This window comes from Bufo gargarizans, chromosome 1, assembly GCF_014858855.1.
Source record: "Bufo gargarizans isolate SCDJY-AF-19 chromosome 1, ASM1485885v1, whole genome shotgun sequence".
Classification (NCBI taxonomy): Eukaryota; Metazoa; Chordata; class Amphibia; order Anura; family Bufonidae; genus Bufo; species Bufo gargarizans.
This window is the reverse complement of record NC_058080.1, coordinates 269,498,632-269,520,538: the sequence shown is the minus strand read 5'-3', so window position 1 is coordinate 269,520,538 and position 21,907 is coordinate 269,498,632. Positions and strand designations below refer to the sequence as shown.

Genomic DNA, 21,907 nt, shown 5'->3' with positions numbered 1-21,907 from the left:
CGCAAAACACATACGGACGTCTGAATGGAGCCTTACAGGAGGGTGATCAATGAGAGGGGGGTGATCACCCCATATAGACTCACTGATCACCCCCTGTCATTGATCACCCCCCTGTAAGGCTTCATTCAGACGTCCGTATGTGTGTTGCGGATCCGATCCATGGATCCGCGGATCCTCAAAACACATACGGACGTCTGAATGGAGCCTTAGAGGGGGTGATCACCCAATATAGACTCCCTGATCACCCCCCTGTAATTTATCACCCCCCTGTAAGGCTCCATTCAGAGGTCCGTATGTGTTTTGTGGATCCACGGATCCATGGATCGGATCTGCAAAACACATATGGACGTCTGAATGGAGCCTTACAGGGGGTGATCAATGACAGGGGGGTGATCAGGGAGTCTATATGAGGTGATCACCCCCCTGTCATTGATCACCCCCCTGGAAGGCTCCATTCAGACATCCGTATGTGTTTTGCGGATCACTTTTGAGGGGCATGGCGAGTTCATAGAAGTTGTTTTTTTTGGGCACAAGTTAGCGGAAATTGATTTTATATTTTTTGTTTTTTCTTACAAAGTCTCATTTTCCACTAACTTGTGACAAAAAATAAAATCTCACATGAATTCTCACGGAATCCAAATGCGTAAAATTTTTTAGACATTTATATTCCAGACTTCTTCTCACGCTTTAGGGCCCCTAAAATGCCAGGGCAGTATAAATACCCCACATGTGACCCCATTTCGGAAAGAAGACACCCCAAGGTATTCGCTGAGGGGCATATTGAGTCCATGAAAGATTGAACTTTTTGTCACAAGTTAGCGGAAAGGGAGACTTTGTGAGAAAAAAACAAAAAAAAAAATACAATTTCTGCTAACTTGTGCCAAAAAAAAAAACTTCTATGAACTCGCCATGCCCCTCACGGAATACCTTGGGGTGTCTTCTTTCCAAAATGGGGTCACTTGTGGGGTATTTATACTGCCCTGGCATTTTAGGGGACCTAAAGCGTGAGAAGAAGTCTGGAATCAAAATGTCTAAAAATGCCCTCTTAACAGGAATTTGGGCCCCTTTGCGCACCTAGGTTGCAAAAAAGTGTCACATATGTGGTATCGCCGTACTCTGGGGTGTCTTTTTACATATACCCATGCTGGGTAAGATAAATATCTCTCTATAATGACAACTTTGTATAAAAAAAAATGAGAAAAGTTGTCTTTTAGAGAGATATTTCTCTCACCCAGCATGGGTATATGTAAAAAGACACCACCAAAACACATTGCCCAACTTCTCCTGAGTACGGCGATACCACATGTGTGACACTTTTTTGCAGCCTAGGTGGGCAAAGGGGCCCAAATTCTAAAGAGCACCTTTAGGATTTCACAGGACATTTTTTACACATTTGAATTTCAAACTACTTCTCACGCATTAAGGCCCCTAAAATGCCAGGGCAGTATAACTACCCCACAAGTGACACCATTTTGGAAAGAAGACACCCCAAGGTATTTTGTGATGGGCATAGTGAGTTCATGGAAGTTTTCATTTTTTGTCACAAGTTAGTGGAATATGAGACTTTGTAAGAAAAAAAATAAAATCATCATTTTCCACTAACTTGTGACAAAAAAATAAAAAGTTCTATGAACTCACTATGCCCATCAGTGAATACCTTAGGGTGTCTACTTTCCGAAATGGGGTCATTTGTGGGGTTTTTCTACTGTCTGGCCATTGTAGAACCTCAGGAAACAAGACAGATGTTTAGAAAGTCAGAGCTGATTCAAAATGCGGAAATTCCAATTTTTGTACCATAGTTTGTACGCTATATCTTTTACCCAAACCATTTTTTTTTTTACCCAAACATTTTTTTTTATCAAAGACATGTAGAACAATAAATTTAAATTTAATTAAAAATGTCAGCAGCAATGAAATATCACCAAATGAAAGCTCTATTAGTGAGAAGAAAAGGAGGTAAAATTAATTTGGGTGGTAAGTTGTATGACCAAGCAATAAACGGTGAAAGTAGTGTAGTGCAGAATTGTAAAAAGTGGTCTGGTCATTAAGGGTGTTTAAGCTAGGGGAGCTGAGGTGGTTAAATACAGGGAATTTTTTTTTTTTTGAAATGTTTTTATTTTATCACCATATTCTGATGTGGCTGTGTGAGGGCTCATTTTTTGCAAGGCTATCTGTACTTTTAAGTGATACCAATTTGAAGTGTGTGCAACTTTTTGATCACTTTTTATAAAAAATTATTGGAGAGTTTAAGTGACAAAAAATGGCAAATTGGGCGGTTTAATTTTTCCTTTGCGCCATTTGCCATATGCCATTAATATTATTATATTTTAATTGTATGGGCATTTTTTATTGGTTAAGTATTTTTATTTTAAGGAAAGGGGGGTGATTTGAACTTTTATATTTTTTGAATACAACTGGCAATTAGATTGCCCATTTTGTTCAATGATAGCTATATAGCCATCAGTGAACATTTTATTTTCAATATAACAATACAGTGCCGCCACCTAGTGGCCTGTATTGGTATATTCGTCTAATAGACTCCGAAGCCTGCTTGAGGCTTCCGTCTATTATATCAATGTAACAGGTTCCCTGATCAAACCCAGGGAATGCTGTTACCGGAGCTGAAGCAGACGGCTTCCGCTTCTGGACTGATCTGATGCTGTGGTCAGATTTGACTATGGCATCTGAAGGGAATAATGTATGCCATCAGCCTTATGGCTGATGGCATACATGTGCTGTGGGTCTCTGCTATTTAAAATAACAGAAACTGGGTGGCTATGGCGCCCGCTTCACATACGAGCGGACGACATGTTTAGACACCGGACTTCCGCCATACATGTATGGGGGAGGTCTTCAAGGGGTTAATATTATCCAAAACTGAAACTGTCTGACGATCAGAAGAGAAGCACTAAGAAAATAAAATTTCTCTTTTATTTATATTCTTTGGCATCCTTTATGTACTGTATGTAACCTAAACTAAGCCTAATTTTATGTATTGTAAATTGGTCACCTCAAAGCATGAGTTTTCTGAATGTCGCATAACAAGCGCAGAATGTCATGTTAATAATGTACTACAAAAGCCATGTTCTCTTCAAGGCTGTTAAATTAATGAGCTGTAGAGTTTTATTCCATCAAAAATTCAGAAAATAGCTTTATAGATGAAATACACACAATAAAGAACAATCCATGCTAGCTGATGACCACCGATGCTCAACCACCCTGACTGTTGTAAGCAAGCTTTTCATCAACTTTCCATGATCCAGCTTACCCCTGGGTGTCCATATGAAAGACTTAATATAATAAACCAATTTTTTTTTGTTCTTTTTGACATTTCATGTGTCATTCCTACGAGGTATGTTCTGATGATGTCTATGACATTTTTTTTATTGTGGTCTACGCCTGTGACTGTTCTTGATATCTTAGTAGTCTCTTATCAGCTGCCAGGCTCATTAATAATGACACCCACTATTGCTTACTATGGGTTGAGACTTGATTGTGGATGAAACATGACACGTAGAATACTAATGCTCAATTTTTTTATATTTTTTTTACAGATCTTCAATCAAAATATAAAACTGATATGATGCAGGAGCTCAGAGCTTCTGAGGGCTATGTTTCAAGGTATCTCAAGTCTTTGATGAAAAATTTCACTTTAAGCTCTTACAACAATAGATCAAATTCAGAAATACCCATTGCAACATTTGGTCACTGCCGAATACAATGAAGACGGGTCAATTATATATTTTGAACAAACTACACATATCATATTACAAATTAAGCAATTTTATTTTTATGATTTTGGAGCAGAAATATATACTATTACAATGTCTGTGCAAAAGTTTAAGGCAGGTGTGAAGAAAATGCTACAAAGGAAGGTTGATTTAAAAAATATAAAAGTGTTAATAGTTTAATAAAGTAACGAAAAGCACAGTGATTGAAATATAAGAGAAATATAAATCAATATTTGGTGTGACCACCCTTTGCTTTCATACCAGCATCAATTCTTCTAGGTACATTTGCACAAAGTCAAGGATTTTGTAGGATTAATGTCAGGTGTTGATTAACCAATTATACAAAATAGGTGATTTTAATATCTTGGTTGAAACACAGTAGGGCTGTGTTCACATCTCCCAAATTTACAGCCGATGTCATCACCCAAAAGCCAGTATGCACCAAATGCTAAAGCCCATTTTTCAAATCTGATTTATCATTTCGTGTGTTAATATCTTTGGAATGCTTTTAATTATTCAACAGATTCTGTGAATGTTTTTTTCATGACACATCATACTTCATGTTACTGGTAAATTTGGATCGATGTGTTATATATTTATTTATTAAGAATCCCAAATTTATGGAAAATTTGAAGTGAATGGGTTCGCATCCGAGCCGACAAAACGATGGCTCGGATGCGGACCCAAACAACGATTGTGTGCATGAGGCCTAAGACAGATAGTGATACTTTCACAAAATAGTTATTAGTTAACATGTCTACTATGTGTCAGCCTCATTTTATAAATATCATTGAAAGCTTAAAAATTTAGAAGTTTTTTCAAACATTCAAGATAATTTTTGAAAACTAACTTTTTAAGAGCCATTTCAATTAAGAAGTCACTTTGAGCATCTTACATAATATAATCTGCCCATAAAAGACCCCATTTTAGAACCTACACCCCTCAAATTATTTAAATCTGATTTTAAAAAGTTTGTTAAAATAAACATCCAACAGGAATTAAAGAATTTAAAAATGTATTTTTTGTGTAGATTTTCCATTCATTTGAATTCATTTGTTACTGTAGCATAGGAAGGGTTAACAGAAAAAAATATATATTTTACAGTTTATAGAAACACCTCACATTTGAAAAGACCCTGAGGTACCCTTACAGTGGAAACCCCCAAAAAGTGACCTAATTTTGGAAACTATAATCCTCAAGTAATTTATCGAGGGGTACACTGAAAGCTTTGACCAAACAAGCGTTTCATAGAATTTAGAAACACTTGGCTGTGAAACTGAAATATTAAAAAAATAATTTATTAAAATGTTGCTTTAGCCTCAAAAAGGGTTAACAGGAGAAAATCTACTCTACAATTTGTTATGCATTTTTTCCTGAACAAGGCAACACACTATGTGTGGTTGTAAGCTGCAATTTGAGGACATGGCAGCATTCAGAAAGGAAGGTGCAGCCTTTTGATTTTCTAATTTGGAATTAGTAGGAATTGTTTCATTCATCATTTTGCTCGTGGAGAGGCCGTTGTGGCCATCTGGATTGAAGAAAGTGCATAAAATCTCGTGTGCAGTGATGTGTGATGTCACCACTTCAACACACTTGTGGACGTCATCAGTGATGACCTCACCATGCGGGGGTAGAGTGATGACATCGTCACGTGGCCGCGTTATATTTTATGCACTTTCTTCAATCAAGATGGCTGTGACTGCCTTTCTGCAAGCAAATGGTTAAGGTGAGTATGTTTTTTTTTTAACTCTGATTAACCCCTGAAAGGCCTCAATTTTAATGTCAGATGCTGCGATCAGCAATGAACGTGGCATCTGAGGGGATCAATGCTGTGGGGCAGACCGATCGCCATTCCCGGTCATTGCGCTCACTACATACATGTGATCTATGACAAAGTAATTCGGAACGAATCTTAATACCTTTATGAAATTCAGTGAAACAGCCAGGGGTGTAGCTAAAGGCTCATGGGCCCTGGTGCAAGAGTTCAGGTTGGGCCCCCCTTCCCTCAGTTATTTGTGGTCAGGGGCAGGGAAGCACATAGCCTTCTTGCTGCCTGAGACAAAAAATTTAAAGGCTCCCCCATGACAAATTCTTGACCTAACCCCTTCCCTCCAGCCAGAGGTGTAATTTGACCTGCACACACTTTCTATAATACCGCTGTCTTCTTATGTGGCACAAGGATATTTGGGCCCCCTTAGGCTCATGGGCCTGGTAGTGACTGCTACCTCTGCACCCCCTATAGCTACGCCCATACTCAAGGCCAATTATCAGTGGGTACTCCAACGTTTTATAGGCACAGCCTTGATATACTAATTTTGCACAGTGAATAGCTAATACAAAATAAATTTTACAGGCTCTTGTTTTAACTTACAGCTAATCAGCCTGTTATTGTTACATAGGTTATTTGTGAGATTACTCGGTTCTTACCTCGCCTTGAATTCAGAAAACTGGTATTTATTGTAGTCTCCACACAGCTCATTGCCTTCACTGATATATGTTTTAATTTCTTCACTCAGTTGCGTTTTCTGAAATAGAGCACAGAGGTGTCATTTGCCAAGAATTCCGAGAGTGGCACACACAGATATTTGACAAAATCTAAAATACAGAACATTTTTAGCAATTTGATGACAGGTTTGAAAAGAAAATTTGGTAAGGATATCATGACTTCCTAAATAAGAACATGGAAGTGACACAAAAACAAGGTGCTCTTCTTTCTTACATTTCTGTTTGTGCTTGATTGGTAACAAGGATGCAACATGAAGTTAAAGGACCCTGAAGCAAAACCTTTAACAGGGCTCCATTCTAACATGTGACATTTACTACATTGGCTTCTTTTTGTACTGTACAGTCTTTTGGACCAATCAGATACTACAGCCTAAGAGCAACCCCAACTTCTGCCAGTGGCAGACTTGTCCACTACAAAAATGCTTGGGGCCCCAGAGATTGGGCCACAAATAGCTGGCAAAACTGCAAAAGGGAAAGAAAACAATTCAGGAACAGACAAGTAAAAAAGTCAGACAAAATAAAGCACCTGTGGGTCTTGGGGACCCTTTCAGTTGAACAGCAGTAGCATAAATGTACAGGCTGCTAAGCTAAGAGTGAGGCTTAGCAAGCTAATGGAGGCAGATCTTAGCAGTGCAGCAGGGGTCCCCTGACATAAATTTGCTTGGGACACCAGAAATGCTGAATTTTCTACTGACCTCTGAACCTCCTATTGTTGGAAAATACATAAAGTTTTTTGTTGAGCTTGCTAATTGCCTAATTGTGTATTCTTGGCACCAAAAAGTTGCAAACTGTGGCAACTTGGGCGGGGGGTGTGTGTTACGCATCACTTGCCACTTTTCAATTTGCAAGTGGTAGGGGGCTGAAGTATGTGGACCATCCAATTTATTACAAACCGGATTCCAAAAAAGTTAGGACACTAAACAAATTGTGAATAAAAACTGAATGCAATGATGTGGAGATGGCAAATGTCAATATTTTATTTGTAATAGAACGTAGATGACAGATCAAACGTTTAATCCGAGTAAATGTATCATTTTAAAGGAAAAATACGTTGATTCAAATTTTCACTGTGTCAACAAATCCCCAAAAAGTTGGGGCAAGTAGCAATAATAGGCTGGAAAAAGTAAATTTGAGCATAACGAAGAGCTGGAAGACCAATTAACACTAATTAGGTCAATTGGCAACATGATTGGGTATAAAAAGAGCTTCTCAGAGTGGCAGTGTCTTTTAGAAGCCAAGATGGGTAGAAGATCACCAATTCCCACAATGTTGCGCAGAAAGATAGTGGGGCAATATCAGAAAAGTGTTACCCAGCGAAAAATTGCAAAGACTTTGCATCTATCATCATCAACTGTGCATAACATCATCCGAAGATTCAGAGAATCTGGAACAATCCCTGTGCGTAAGGGTCAAGGCCGTAAAACCATACTGGATGCCCGTAATCTCCGGGCCCTTAAACGACACTGCACCACAAACAGGAATGCTACTGTAAAGGAAATCACAGAATGGGCTCAGGAATTCTTCCAGTAACCATTGTCAGTGAACACAATCCACCGTGCCATCCACCGTTGCCAGCTGAAACTCTACAGTGCAAAGAATAAGCCATTTCTAAGCAAGATCCACAAGCTCAGGCGTTTTCACTGGGCCAGGGATCATTTAAAATGGAGTGTGGCAAAATGGAAGACTGTTCTGTGGTCAGACGAGTCACGATTCAAAGTTCTTTTTGGAAATCTTGGATGCCATGTCATCCGGACCAAAGAGGACAAGGACAACCCAAGTTGTTATCAACGCTTAGTTCAGAAGCCTGCATCTCTGATGGTATGGGGTTGCATGAGTGTGTGTGGCATGGACAGCTTGCATGTATGGAAATGCACCATCAATTCAGAAAAATATAATCAGGTTCTAGAACAACATATGCTCCAATCCAGACGTCATCTCTTTCAGGGAAGACCCTGCATTTTTCAACAAGATAATGCCAGACCACATTCTGCATTAATCACAACATCATGGCTGCGTAGAAAAAGGATCGGGGTACTGAAATGGCCAGTCTGCAGTCCAGATCTTTCACCTATAGAAAACATTTGGGGCATCATAAAGAGGAAGGTGCCACAAAGAAGGCCCAAGATGATTGAACAGTTAGAGGCCTGTATTAAACAAGAATGGGAGAGCATTCCTATTTCTAAACTTGAGAAACTGGTCTCCTCATTCCCCAGACGTCTGTTGAGTGTTGTAAGAAGAAGGGGAGATGCCACACAGTGGTGAAAATGGCCTTGTCCCAACTTTTTGGGGATTTGTTGACACCATGAAATTCTGATTCAACATATTTTTCCCTTAAAATTGTACATTTTCTCAGTTTAAACTTTTGTTCCGTGATTTATGTTCTATTCTGAATAAAATATTAGAAGTTGGCACCTCCACATCATTGCATTCAGCTTTTATTCACGATTTGTATAGTGTCCCAACTTTTTTGGAATCCGGTTTGTATAATCTACATGACGAAACTGGCATATATTACAGTGAAGATCTACACCGGCACCCTTGCTGGTTTAGATCTCTGCTTTGGTGCATGGACCTGCACCACAATTACTAAGAGGCATTTGCATCTAAATAGGAATCTGTCACCAGTTTTATGCTGTTAGGTTTTAACAACTCCAGCACATGCCAATGAGTCCCCATATTCATGAGCTCATGGCTCTCCCAGCCCACCTGCCTCTGATAGACAGTTTATTTTCTATATAAATCAGCAGCAGGTGGGCAGGGAAAGCCGGGAGATCATGAATATCAGGACTTGTTCAGCATGTGCTGGAGCTCTTTGGCACAAGATTTTGACAAAATGGCTAGGTCAATTAAACAAAGTGACCCAGCATTTTGCTAAGGGGATCTGTCACTAGATTATGCTGCCCTTAGTGAGGACACCAAAAAACTGGTGACTGACTCCCATTAATAGTTGTGCTGCATCTGATGCTAACAGGGAACAGATTAAGCCAGCATGTAGAATGTCAGTCTTGATAAACGTCCCCATAGACTCCAGTTCTATTCCTATGTGCACAGGCTAAACTACTTCCTTTTGATATGTCCAGACATATATGAACTATACAAATGTAAGTAAATGCCCTTGAGACAGTTTCTCAAAGTGATAATTCCCTTAAAGGAGTTTTTAGGAAATCAGTCCTTTTTTCAGTTAGCCATGCCCTTGTTGTACCGGTAATGCGGCTTCCTAAGCACCACTCACACAGATCTAGTCACTTCCACTCAGGTCCCAGCCTGGATGTGTGCCCTTCTCTTCCAGTTCAGCTGCATTTACTATTAGCCCACAGCCTGTGTGAGTGCAGTAGAGATGGTGGCCTCAACAGTGCGACTGATCGATAAGTAGTAACTAAACTATGTTTCTCCCACAAGACAGAAGAAAGGACCGATTTCCTAAAAAACATGCAGAACTGCATTGTACTGTTTTTTTTTTGCAAATCTCTTTTTATTATTTCAAAGTTTTTAAGAACATAAAATTACATTTCCACATTGTAATACAGTATGCACTACATTATATATCCATGTTCAAGTACATTTTCAATGCACATGTTTAACAATTACGGGAAGAAGAGGAAGGGGAATAAGGAAAAAACATAACATTGAAAAAAGGGGACAAAATAATATAAGGGTAAACAAACAGGTAGGCTCTCTGGTTACAATTGGTCAATACTCTATTATCTGTTAAGTCACAGATAATGTATAAGGTTGCTAAACACTGACTATATTGCCACTATATAATGAGTTAGGTTGGCTCATGAAAGAGCTCGACAAAATTCACACAATGAGAACCTAAGCTTATTCGTGGGACAGTTACTCCTACGTGGATACCACCCCCAGCTCGTCAAGAGCTTCCATATCCCTAGCTTCCTGAGACTGTTTCCAGGGAAGCCAAGTCTTTAAATATCTGGACCCATTACCATGAATACATCCTACCATCTCCTCCATTCTATGGAGTTGGTGCATTTTGTTGAACCACATCTTCAAATCTGGCGGGGAGGAATCTCTCCACTTTGTTGGGATAAGTAATTTAGCTGTGGCGATCATATGCGTAATTAGATCCGTTTTTGATGGCTTAAAGTTGGGGATAGGGATCCACAGAAGCACCAGCTCAGGGGTTAACGTTATATCTGTTGCACATATAGAATTTATGATCTGTTCGACGTCTTTCCAAAATTGTTTGACTCTGGGACACGACCACCAAATATGGATCATAGATCCTACCCCGGACTGGCATCTCCAACATTGATCTGTGGGTGAAAGGCCTATAGAGTGCAAATATTCAGGGGTTCTGTACCACCTGGTAATGGTTTTATATGAGTTATCTTGATAACGAACGCAAGAGGAAAAACCCTTTGCATGGGATAAAATATAATTGGATTCAGTATCCGAAAGGATCCTGCCCAGGTCTCTCTCCCATTGATGCAAATAATATGGCTTGGGAATGCTAAGATCAGATAAAAGGTTATTTTATGTAACCGAGAGTGACTTTTTTAGAATAGTGGGTAGAGCCGTGAAATTTTCGAGCCAGGTGGGCTCCAAAAACGTGTGACCTGATCCTTTCACATATTTCTTGCATATATTTTTGAAGTCCCAGCTATGTATTAGGGCTGGAGGCCCTCTGTCCAATTTGTGGTATGCTTCCTCTAATGATAAAAAGCGATTGCTTTCTATAACTTCACCTATCCTCACATCTCCCCATGAATGCCACCAGCTCTTGTCATCTCCTCCCATTTTATCTACCAGATAAGGAAGGACATCTAGTGGAGCTATTTTGGAGATCAACTTTCCTCTTACTAAAGCAATCTTAGAGTTACGATAACAGATCAGCATACTCTTTGTCAGCGTGCACATTTCTCGACAGAGAGAAAGAGGGGCCTCTGGAAGCCACATTAGGGCATGCCTATGTGTACCTAAAAGAATCCTCTCTATGTCTAGAAAGGGAGTTTGTAGTTTTTCATTCGCTAAAAGTGCCCATCTAGCTAAGTGGATAGCTTTATTATAAAGAGACATATCTGGTAACGATATGCCACCTTTGTGCTTCTTCTGTGAAAGAAGTGAGTAAGCCAATCTAGGCCGTCTTGATTTCCAGAAAAATTAAGTAAATGTTCTTCTAATTTGTGTTAGAAAGGAGGTAGGTATATGTAACGGAAGGGCTTGGAACACATACAAAAATTGGGGCAGGACAAACGTGGCCAACAAGTTTTTCCTACCGAACCAAGACATGTATGGCACCTTTAATGAAGAAATGAAGGATTTGGCTTTTGTAAGTAGCGGGGCATAATTTAATTTAAATAGCAGACTCAAATCTATCGGGATATTAACCCCCAGAAATTTGATTGCTGTTGTTGGCCATTTAAACAATGATGCGCGTCGGAGAGAGTCCAGAATCTTATTTGGGATATTGCATTGTACTGTTTAATAAGCCTGTGTGTGCATACCGATGTAGCTATCACTAATTAGGACCACCCACTGGACACTAAAGACTAGAAATAGCAGAAATCTACTTAGAAATAAATTCAAACTATGATATATCTTTCCATACAAAATATAAATCAGTCTACGCAGCCTCCTGCTCTATAACATGCTGCCAACAAATTGGACTGCTTGTCCTGGTACAGTTAATAATTGGAACAGATTTTGGAATATTGCATTAATAAACTTGAAGTGAAAAATTGAGTTACAGTCGGTAAATAAAATATATGCCCCCTAAGAATTTCATCTGTAGACCTGTAATTTATATACTTAAAGGGGTTGGCCAGTTTCTTATATTAATGACCTATCCTGAGGATATATCAGATCGGCATGGGGCCTACAGCGGACACCCCTGCCGATCAGATGTTTGAAGAGAACGCAGTGCTAGTACGAGAGCAGCCTTCTCTTCACTGCTTACCTGCTTGTTGTCGACATTGTAATTAGGTGTAATTACAGCTCCTCTGTCCCATTCACTTCAATGGAAAAGATTATACTTCGCCTGCTCCTTCCCATTTAACTTCTCTTCAACCAGCTGATCAGCTGGGGTGCCAGGAGTCAAACCATCACTGATCTGATATTGATGACCTATCCTGGGTCATTGTGTATATCGTCTGATGTTTGACATTGTTATATTTAGTTTTAAAGTTTACAATTTATCACAGTACAACATGCTATATGATAAATTTGGTGCATCTTGACAGACATGTTAGACGCCTATCTTTCTGCTATGCTACCCGTTTCCTGATGCACTTTGCAACAATCTCATGCCTCAATAAATCTGGCTCATATTACAACTCCTGTAACCAGAGCTGTATTTATAGCTGGTGTCGCCCTATGTACCAAGTCTGAATACTGCCTGTCAAGGCCAGGATGAGGGGAGTGGTAGACAGATTAGCGGCTCAAATTGACAGACGGTGGTGCCGACATAAGTAGGCATGGTCAACTCAAGTAGGTGGAACTAGCATGTGTAAAAGAGACCAAAAGCACTAGATAGGGTCAGTATTTTTGTCCTGCAGCTGAACCAAAAACGAAAGAACAGCACAATATACTCCCCAGCACCATATACCACAGTGCAGCATAATATACTGCCCTAGCAGAACCAAATACTACAGTTCAGGACAATTATTTCCCAGAACCATATACCACAGTGCAGCACAATATACTCACCAAACAAGCAAATACAACAGTTCAGCACAATATGCAGCCCCAGCAGAAGCAAATGCCACAGTGCAGCACTAAATAATTTTCCAGCAGAACCAAGCACAATATACTGCCCCAGCAGGATCAAATAACACAGTGAAGCACAATATACTGCCATAGTAGTACAAAATACTAAAGATTAGCACAATATTCAGCCAGAAGCAAATACCACAGTGAAGCAAAAAATAATTTCCCAAAGGACCAAATACCTTAGTGCAGCACAATATACTGGACCAGTAGAACCAAATAGCACAGTGCAGCACAAGATACAGCGCCAGCAGAACAAAATACCGCAATTCAACATAGAATATGGCCCCAGGAGAATCAAATTCGAAAGCGCAGCACAATATACTCACCAGCAGCACAAAATACTACAGTGCAGCACAATATGCTGCCCCAGTAGACCCAAATCCCACAGTTCCACACAATATACAGCCCCAGCAGAACCTAACACCACAGTGCAGCACAAAATACTGCCCCAACAGGACCAAATACCACTGTGAAGCACAATATAAAGTATTGTGCCAGTAGAACCAAATACCACAGTGTAGCACCAAATACTGGGCCAGCAGAATCAACTACAACAGTGCGCCACAAAATGCTACCCATACCACTGTGAAGTACAATTTACTGCGTCAGTAGAACCAAATACCACAGTGCAGCACAGAATACTGCCCCAACAGAATCAAATACCATTGTGAAGCACAATATACAGTATTATGCCAGTAGAACCAAATACCACAGTTCAGCACAAAATACTGCCCCAGCAACACCAAATACCACAATGCACCAAAATATATTGCTCCAGCAGAACTAAATACCACTGTGAAGCACAATATACTGCCCCAGTAGAACTAAATACCCCAGTGCTGCACAATATACTACACACAGGAGCACAAAATACCACAGTGCAGCACATTATACAGCACGGTAGAACCAAATTTTGCAGTTCAACAGAATATACTGCCCCAGAAAAATCAAATACAACAAAGCAGCACAATATTCTGCTTTATCAGAACCAATTACCACAGTGCAGCACTATACACTTCCCCAGCAGAGCCTCTTCTTCAACTATGTTATTTGGTTGTGGTGGTGTAGTATTTTGTGCTGCCAGTGGTATTTGGTTCTGCTGGGGCAGTATATTGTGTTGCATGTTGGTATTTGGTTCTGCTGCAGACAAAATACTGCCACAGCTGAACCAATGATCTGTTACCTTATGGACAAGCAAAACATTGGTTAACAATAATCAGCCTGAATATTGGGCAGTGTAAAGGAGCCTTTAGTTAAGTCCCCTTTTAAAAACAGCTGTCTAAAATTAATACGAATAAGTCACAGGGGCCTGATGGGATGCACCCAAAGCTATTAAAAGAGCTTAGCGGTGAACTAGCAAAACCATTAACAGATTTATTTAACCAATCACTGGTAACAGGAGTCGTCCCAAAAGATTTGAAATTAGCAAATGTTGTGCCCATTCACAAGAAAGGTAGTAGGGAGGAATCGGGCAACTATAGGCCAGTAAGCCTGACATCAACAGTGGGGAAATTAATGGAAACCATACTTAAGAGAGGATTGTGGAACATCTAAAATCCCATGGATTGAAAGATGAAAAACAGCATGGGTTTACTTCAGGGAGATCATGTCAAACTAATCTTATTGATTTCTTTGATTGGGTGACTAAAATAATAGATGGCGGAGGTGCAGTAGACATTGCTTATCTAGACTTTAGTAAGGCTTTTGATACTGTCCCACATAGAAGGCTTATCAATAAATTACAGTCTTTGTGCTTGGACTCCCATATTTTTTAATGGATTAGGCAGTGGCTGAGGGACAGACAACAGAGGGTTGTAGTCAATGGAGTATATTCAGACCATGGTCTTGTTACCAGTGGGGTACCTCAGGGATCTGTTCTGGGACCACCCATATTGTTTAACATCTTTATCAGCAAAATTGCAGAAGGCCTTGATGGTAAGGTGTGTCTTTTTGCTGATGGCACAAACATTTGTAACAGGGTTGATGTTCCTGGAGGGATACACCAAATGGAAAAGGATTTAGGAAAACTAGAGGAATGGTCAAATATCTGGCAATTTTATGTTGATAAGTGAAAGAAAATGCACCTGGGGCGTAAAAACCCAAGAGCAGAATATAAAATCAGTGATACAGTCCTAACCTCAGTATCTGAGGAAAGGGATTTAGGGGGTCATTATTTCAGAAGACTTAAAGGTAGGCAGACAATGTCATAGAGCAGCAGGAAATGCTAGCAGCATACTTGGGTGTATAGGGAGAGGCATTACCAGTAGAAAGAGGGAGGTGCTCATGCCGCTCTACAGAGCACTAGTGAGACCTCATTTGGAGTATTGTGCGCAGTACTGGAGACCATATCTTCAGAAGGATATTGATACTTTGGAGAAAGTTCAGAGAAGAGCTACTAAACTAGTACATGAATTGCAGGATAAAACCAGGAAAGATTAAAGGACCTTAACATGTATAGCTTGGAAGAAAGACGAGACAGAGGGAATATGATAGACACTTTTAAATACATAAAGGGAATCAACAAGGTAAAAGAGGAGAGAATATTTAAAAGAAGAAAAACTGCTACAAGAGGACATAGTTTTAAATTAGAGGGGCAAAGGTTTAAAAGTAATATCAGGAAGTATTACTTTACTGAGAGAGTAGTGGATGCATGGAATAGCCTTCCTGCAGAAGTGGTAGCTGCAAATACAGTGAAGGAGTTTAAGCATGCATGGGATAGGCATAAGGCCATCCTTCATATAAGATAGGGCCAGGGACTATTCATAGTATTCAGTATATTGGGCAGACTAGATGGGCCAAATGGTTCTTATCTGCCGACACATTCTATATTTCTTTGTTTATCAGAACTGTCTAATTAGGTTTAGAAAGTGTCTAAAACGCATAACAAATTTGGCACATGGAATGCTCATCATGTATTTGGTGCGGTTTTTTCATTTTGTAAATCTTCTTTAGTGTCAATGTACAAATTTGCTTTATGCTTGCAACAGTGGATGCTGTGCTCCACTGTTCCCCTGCTTACCACCACGGTCCTGGGCGCCTTGTTCAGCGGTGATCTGCTGCCAGTGTCTCCTTTCAGCCCTGGCCTGGCATGCTTGCTGCTTGTTTCCTGCATCATTTCCTTAAGGGCCGGCGCACGTCACTTCCTGTGCTTTATGGGTTGGATCATGTGACCTTGCTGACCAATCCTAGCCCTCCTGCACATATATAAGTGGCTCAGCCCCCTTTCCAGATGCCTCCGTGTCAAGGTCCTTGTGTCCTGCTAAGGTGCCTGATATCTGCTTGTGTTCCTGTGTTCCATACTGACTTGTACTTGTATTCCTGGGCTCTGCTACCTGTTTGATCCCTTCCTGCTTGCCTTTACTTTCCGGTTGCCAACCCGGATTCCCTGACCTGTACCTGTTTTACCTGCCCTGACCTATTGCCTGTTTGACTTCGCCTCTACCTCTTCCTCCGGTCCTGCACTGTTGCTCCTGCTTACGACACAGCCTGCTGATAACGCCTGTACCTCTGGAACCTTGCTCAGGTAACTCCTGATCCGCCTGGACCAGCTACCTCATGTGTCAATCCTCCTCAGGGGGTAGCGACCTGCTGTTACCCTGAGAAAGTCTATCCCCACCATGAGGGATACTGTGAAGATCGAGGGGTTCACTTAGACAATGCCCTCAGAGGAGGTAGGACATGTGGCACAGGGTTCGCACCCGCCGAAGAGGAAGAAGACGAAGAAGAAGAAGACTTTATTTTGTCTTTTGGCTGATATCCATATCCTATATTTAAATAAAAGATGACCTAAAATATGTAACCAAAGCTTTTCAAAAGTTGGAGGTTAGGTTAACTAAATGTAGGAGATAAAGCTAAACCTCATTTCTAACTGTAGCTTGAATATCTGGGTTATAAAATGATTTCCAGACAGCAGCTTGTTTGTGTTGATAGAAAAGTAAAAAAAAAATACCTTCTTTTGCAGGCAGGAATTAGCATTTTCAGAGCTGCAGCATTTCTGTATCACATCTGCCATAGACTCATACAGCTTATCAATAAACACTTCTGGCAGCTTAGTATTTCTCCTTGCTAACTCGTACATGTACCTGGAGATAAGACAGAAAAAAAACTGCTGTGTAAATGAAACATCTTTCTTTTCATCTTTGATTGACAAGAAACTTAGACCAAACAATTAGAGATGAACAAAAATTTTAAAAATTCCATTTGTCGGTTCGCCAAATTTTCAGAAAAAATTTGGTTAGATCCAAATATATTTGCAACAAATTTTGTTAAAAAAAACCTTATATTTCCTGGCTGCAGAGAGCCTTTATAGTGGTGTTGAACACTGTGCCTTGCAATAACACGCATAGGGAGTCTGCTTTGGTAGTGAAATAATACTGTGAGTCAGTATGACATGCAGATAATAGGTGTCGCTCGTAGAACCACTGCGCACTTCACTTATTTGGGTAGTCACGGGGCCAAAACTGACTAAATAACTCAAATATGAACTTAGCCTTACAGGTTGATGTCAGTGCCAAGAAAAAGCACACTCCTTTTACACCGTCATCAGCTGATTCCACATAGATGTCTACAAAACCTGTTCTATTAAACTCTTCAACAAGTAGAGCCCCCCGGCAGAGTGGAGAGGGTGTCAGTATTAAGTTTGTGTTGACGTAAATGATTATTTTTCCTTTCCTCTGATCTGTCAGAACAAAACCCCTCAAAAAACGGATCCTGTCTGTGGAGCATCTGCCTTCACTTGGTCAGCATTTGGTCAGTAATCCATCAGTATTGCTAATGCCCAAAAAAACAGGAGTGGTTCCGAAACAGAGATGACACGTGAATGCAATGTTTGCATGTCTTCTGTGTTTTGTACCAAATCATAAGCCAAATCTGATGGGACCATACAGGCCTTACAGCTGCTACACAGAGAGGATCCATTGTGCGTCTCATTTTTCCTTCCTTCTGACAGATCAGGGGAAGGGTCAAATAAATAATGATGTCAGTCAAACCAAAAAGCCTGAATAGTAGCCCAGTCATGAAGTGGGAATAGTGGGAACAGCATGAGCTGTCCACAGAGTGGCCCTATGACATAGTGGTGAGGTGGAGGCAGCATCAAGAGGCCACAGAGTGACACAATGACAGTGTGGAGGTGGCGGCAGCTTCGGGAGACCACAGAGTGGCAAGGTGACATAGTATGGAGGTGGCAGCAGCATGATGAGACCACAGAGTGGCCTTATGATATAGTGGTGAGGTGGAAGCAGCATGAGGAGGCCACAGAATAGCACAATGACAATGTGGAGGTGGCACCAGCATCAGGATACCACAGAGTGGCAAGGCAACATAGTGTGGAGGTGGCAGCAGCATAAGGAGACAACAGAGTATCCCTATGACATAGTGATGAGTTGGAAGCAGAATGAGGGGGCCACAGAGTGGCACAATAACAGAGTGTGGAGAGGGCAACAGCAGCACCATCAGGAGGCCACAGAGTGGCACAATGACAGAGCGTGGAGGTAGCGGCAGCAGAAGCATCAGGAGGAGGCCACAGAGTTGTACAATGACAGTGTGTAGGTGGCGGCAGCATCAGGATACATAGTGTGGAGGTGGCAGCAGCATGAGGAGGCTACAGAGTGGCAAGGTGACATAGTGTGGAGGTGGCCGCAGCTTTAGAAGACCACAAAGTGATCCGGTGACAGACTGGGGAGGTGGGTGGCACTAACACTGCTGACGATGTTGGGTGTAAGAAGAAGCACTTGGCATCAGATGTGTGGTATCAGGTGGGTGGCAGCCTCAGAATAGTAGCTGAGTGTCTCGGTTGGGAGTGGGGGAAACCCCCACCCTATAATGGGAGCTGTTACTAAGCCCAAAAACAGGGATAGGGAGCAGGTCACCTCCTACAGCCGCCCTAATCCTATCCTTGACCTCCTGACTGTATGAGCCGCCTTCAATGGTAGGGGGGCTCATACTCTCGAACCTGGGCCCTATTGACCCTATCGGTCCCTGCAATATGGAAGTCAGGAATAAGACACGGCCAATTCATCCACAACACAGATAAATTGGAGTCTCCCACAGGCCTAGTAACAGAAGGGAAAAGACCATATGCAGCAACTGGACGGCAGGTATGTACACAGTGCAACAACAGAACATTAGCAACAACCAACATTTACCTGCAGCAGCTGAGATGGAAAGACGGCGCCAAACATCTACCCGGACCTCCGTGCGAACACCAGATGCATGGAAGCTACAGGTTTATGGTTAAATTAAAACAGACAGGGGAAAATATCAAACATCCATGCAACACCAAACCGACCTGACATGGAACACCAGACATGACATAAACAACTAAACCCCAACATGAACCACACCAAACAACATAACAGGTGAGGAAGGGAAAGGAGACAAGGGAGACAAACGATGTCCAACTAGGATGCCCTCACACAGGTAAGATAGACATCCAAAAAGGAGCAGAGCTCCTACACATATTCAGGCCAACAACAAACTGATCTTTAGGCCTCGTTCACACTTCAGTGTTTGGTCAGTAAATTTCCATCAGTGATTTGTGAGCCAAAACCAGAAGTGGAGCCTCCACAGACATGAGGTAGAAGGGAAAGATCTGCTCCTGTTCTGTGTTTAGAGTTGCACCTGGTTTTGGCTCACAAATCACTGTGATGCGCCACGTCTATCGTCCCCTGACCAGCCAGATTTACTAGCATCTGTTCCAGGACATGAAGCAGTGGAATGAAATTGTTCATCCCTTTGTCCTGGCAACTGACAAATAACGTGGCCTCCTCATGTTATTCCCATTGTTGGTCACAATAGTTACGATTTTGAGTTGTAATGGAAAAAGCCAGGATTCGATTTCTTGATGAAGGACACAGAGCAGTTCCTCCTCTGTGTGACTCCATTCACCCAGGTAAATGAGGTGCAGAACAGTGTAACACTGCCGTGCCCTGCACATGTGGTATTCTGGAGGGGCACTGTGAATTGTCCCTGCAGTAGAGGCTGAAGACACAGCAGGACCAACGCCGTGAGAACGGAGAGGCGGAAGCATCATCACCTAGCCAAGTTGATGGTGTGGCTGTGCGGGAACCAGATTCACCCAGTGGGCATAAAGGACAGGTCATTGTCCCTGACTGTACCGTAGTTACAGCTCCACACATCAGCGCTCCCGTACACTTTGGCAGAGACCAACAGGCTCAAAAACGGGCCTTCCTTCTATTCTATTCATGTGTGTGCAGGGGCTGTCTTTTTGGCAAAGAAATGACGGCTTGGGACTCTCCACCTCAGCTCGGCGCAAGCCATCAGCTTAACAAAAAACTGCCAGACTGCCGAGTAGGTGACTTTACCCCCAACACTACACACTGACTGACTGCTACCACAGTTGCCTCCGTGAGCCAGTGCACCAAAACTTCCTGGGCTTGTAGGCTCCTGTGAAGTGGGTGGTCTACCCCAGGCACGTTTGGCTCCCGACTTCCCACTACTGCCACCCTGCTGACTCACTCCCGGCCACGCTAGCGACTTGCTGGCTTTTCTGCTGCCTCACGGGCAAGCTGCCATCCTATTCTCCCGATGATGATCATCTTCATCCCCCGGCTCTAAAGTGCGATCAGTTACATCATCATCATCGAGTACTGTCTGGACGTCACTGATGTCCTCCTCAACCGTCTCTAGGTCAGGAGCCTCACCACTCACAGCACCAGCTCCCACACCACTCTCCTCATCACTACTTGTCCACCTACCAGAGGAAACGGCGGATGTCTCCTCCACATCTTGGCTGGCCAGTAGCTGCTTACTGTCCTCTAGTAGCTCATCCTTGCTGTATAGTGGGGCTGAGTCCACAGCATATAATTCTTTTTTGGCTGAGGGAACAGAATAGGACAAAGGCAGGTTGAGGACAGGTGACGGCACAGAGCTTGCTCCTGGGCCATACCAACTAAGGGTTGTGTCTGACAAACCCACTGACTCTTGGCTGGGAGTGTCTGATGTCACCTGAAATTAAGTCGAAGATCAAGTCAACCACTCAAGAACCGCTGGATTGCTGGTCATGACACGACCCCTAGCTGACACTGGGAGCTCAGGCCTCTCAAAGTGACCCTGCTGCCATGCCCCCTTATGCTGCTGCAACCTCTGCCTGCGCCAGAAACATTTAAGCTTCTACTACTCCCCTGTGCAGGGCCTGGCACATGTCTGTCTGACATACTGTTAGATCAAATAAAAACAATATAAAGGAAATTAAAACACCCCCAAAACGGTCTATAATTTTTTCACTTCACCACACAATGCCTTTTTTTTCCCTATTAATACACGCTACAAAAGGCTTTACAACAGGTGACTGCACCGCTGAGCGGTAAATATATTTTTTTCTTTTTCCGCTAATACATGCCACAAAAGGCTTTAAAACAGATAACTGCAACTCTGAGTGGCAAATATATGTTTTCTTTTTCCACTAGTACACTCCACAAAAGGCTTTAGAACAGATAACTGCAACTCTGAGCGGCAAATATATATTTTCTTTTTCCTCTAATATATGGTACACGCCACAAAAGGCTTTATAACATATAACTGCACCGCTGAGTGGCAAATATATATTTTTCTTTTTCCACTAATACACGCCACAAAAGGCTTTACAACAGATAACTGCACCGCTGCACGGCAAATATATTTTTTCATTTTTCACTAATACACGCCACAAAAAGGCTTTACAACAAATAACTGCAATGTTGAGCGGCAAATATATATTTTCTTTTTCCGCTAATACACGTCACAAAAGGATTTACAACAGGGGGCGTGGCCTGACCGAGCTAGATGGCGGCTTTTTTAGCACTTTCCTGACCTCGGCATGAAGATCCAGCCGAAGGATTGTACACAGACCGCAACGGGGCACAAAGAGGACCCGAGCCCGAGCCTTGAGATGGACAAAAATTTAAGCAAACCGGCTGCACAGCCGCCGGCGCGGCCCTCCAAGA

General features: G+C 41.9%; 1 protein-coding gene across 1 annotated transcript in view; it reads right to left on the bottom strand.

Moving 5' to 3' along the window:
- GC (GC vitamin D binding protein) overlaps positions 1-21,907 on the bottom strand; it is a 319,714-nt gene that overhangs the window by 90,151 nt on the left and 207,656 nt on the right. Inside the window, exons 9-10 of the mRNA XM_044303019.1 lie at positions 16,915-17,047; positions 6,159-6,256 (exon numbers count right to left, since the gene is read on the bottom strand). Coding sequence (XP_044158954.1) covers positions 6,159-6,256; positions 16,915-17,047 — 231 coding nt within the window. The remainder of the gene's footprint in view (positions 1-6,158; positions 6,257-16,914; positions 17,048-21,907) is intronic.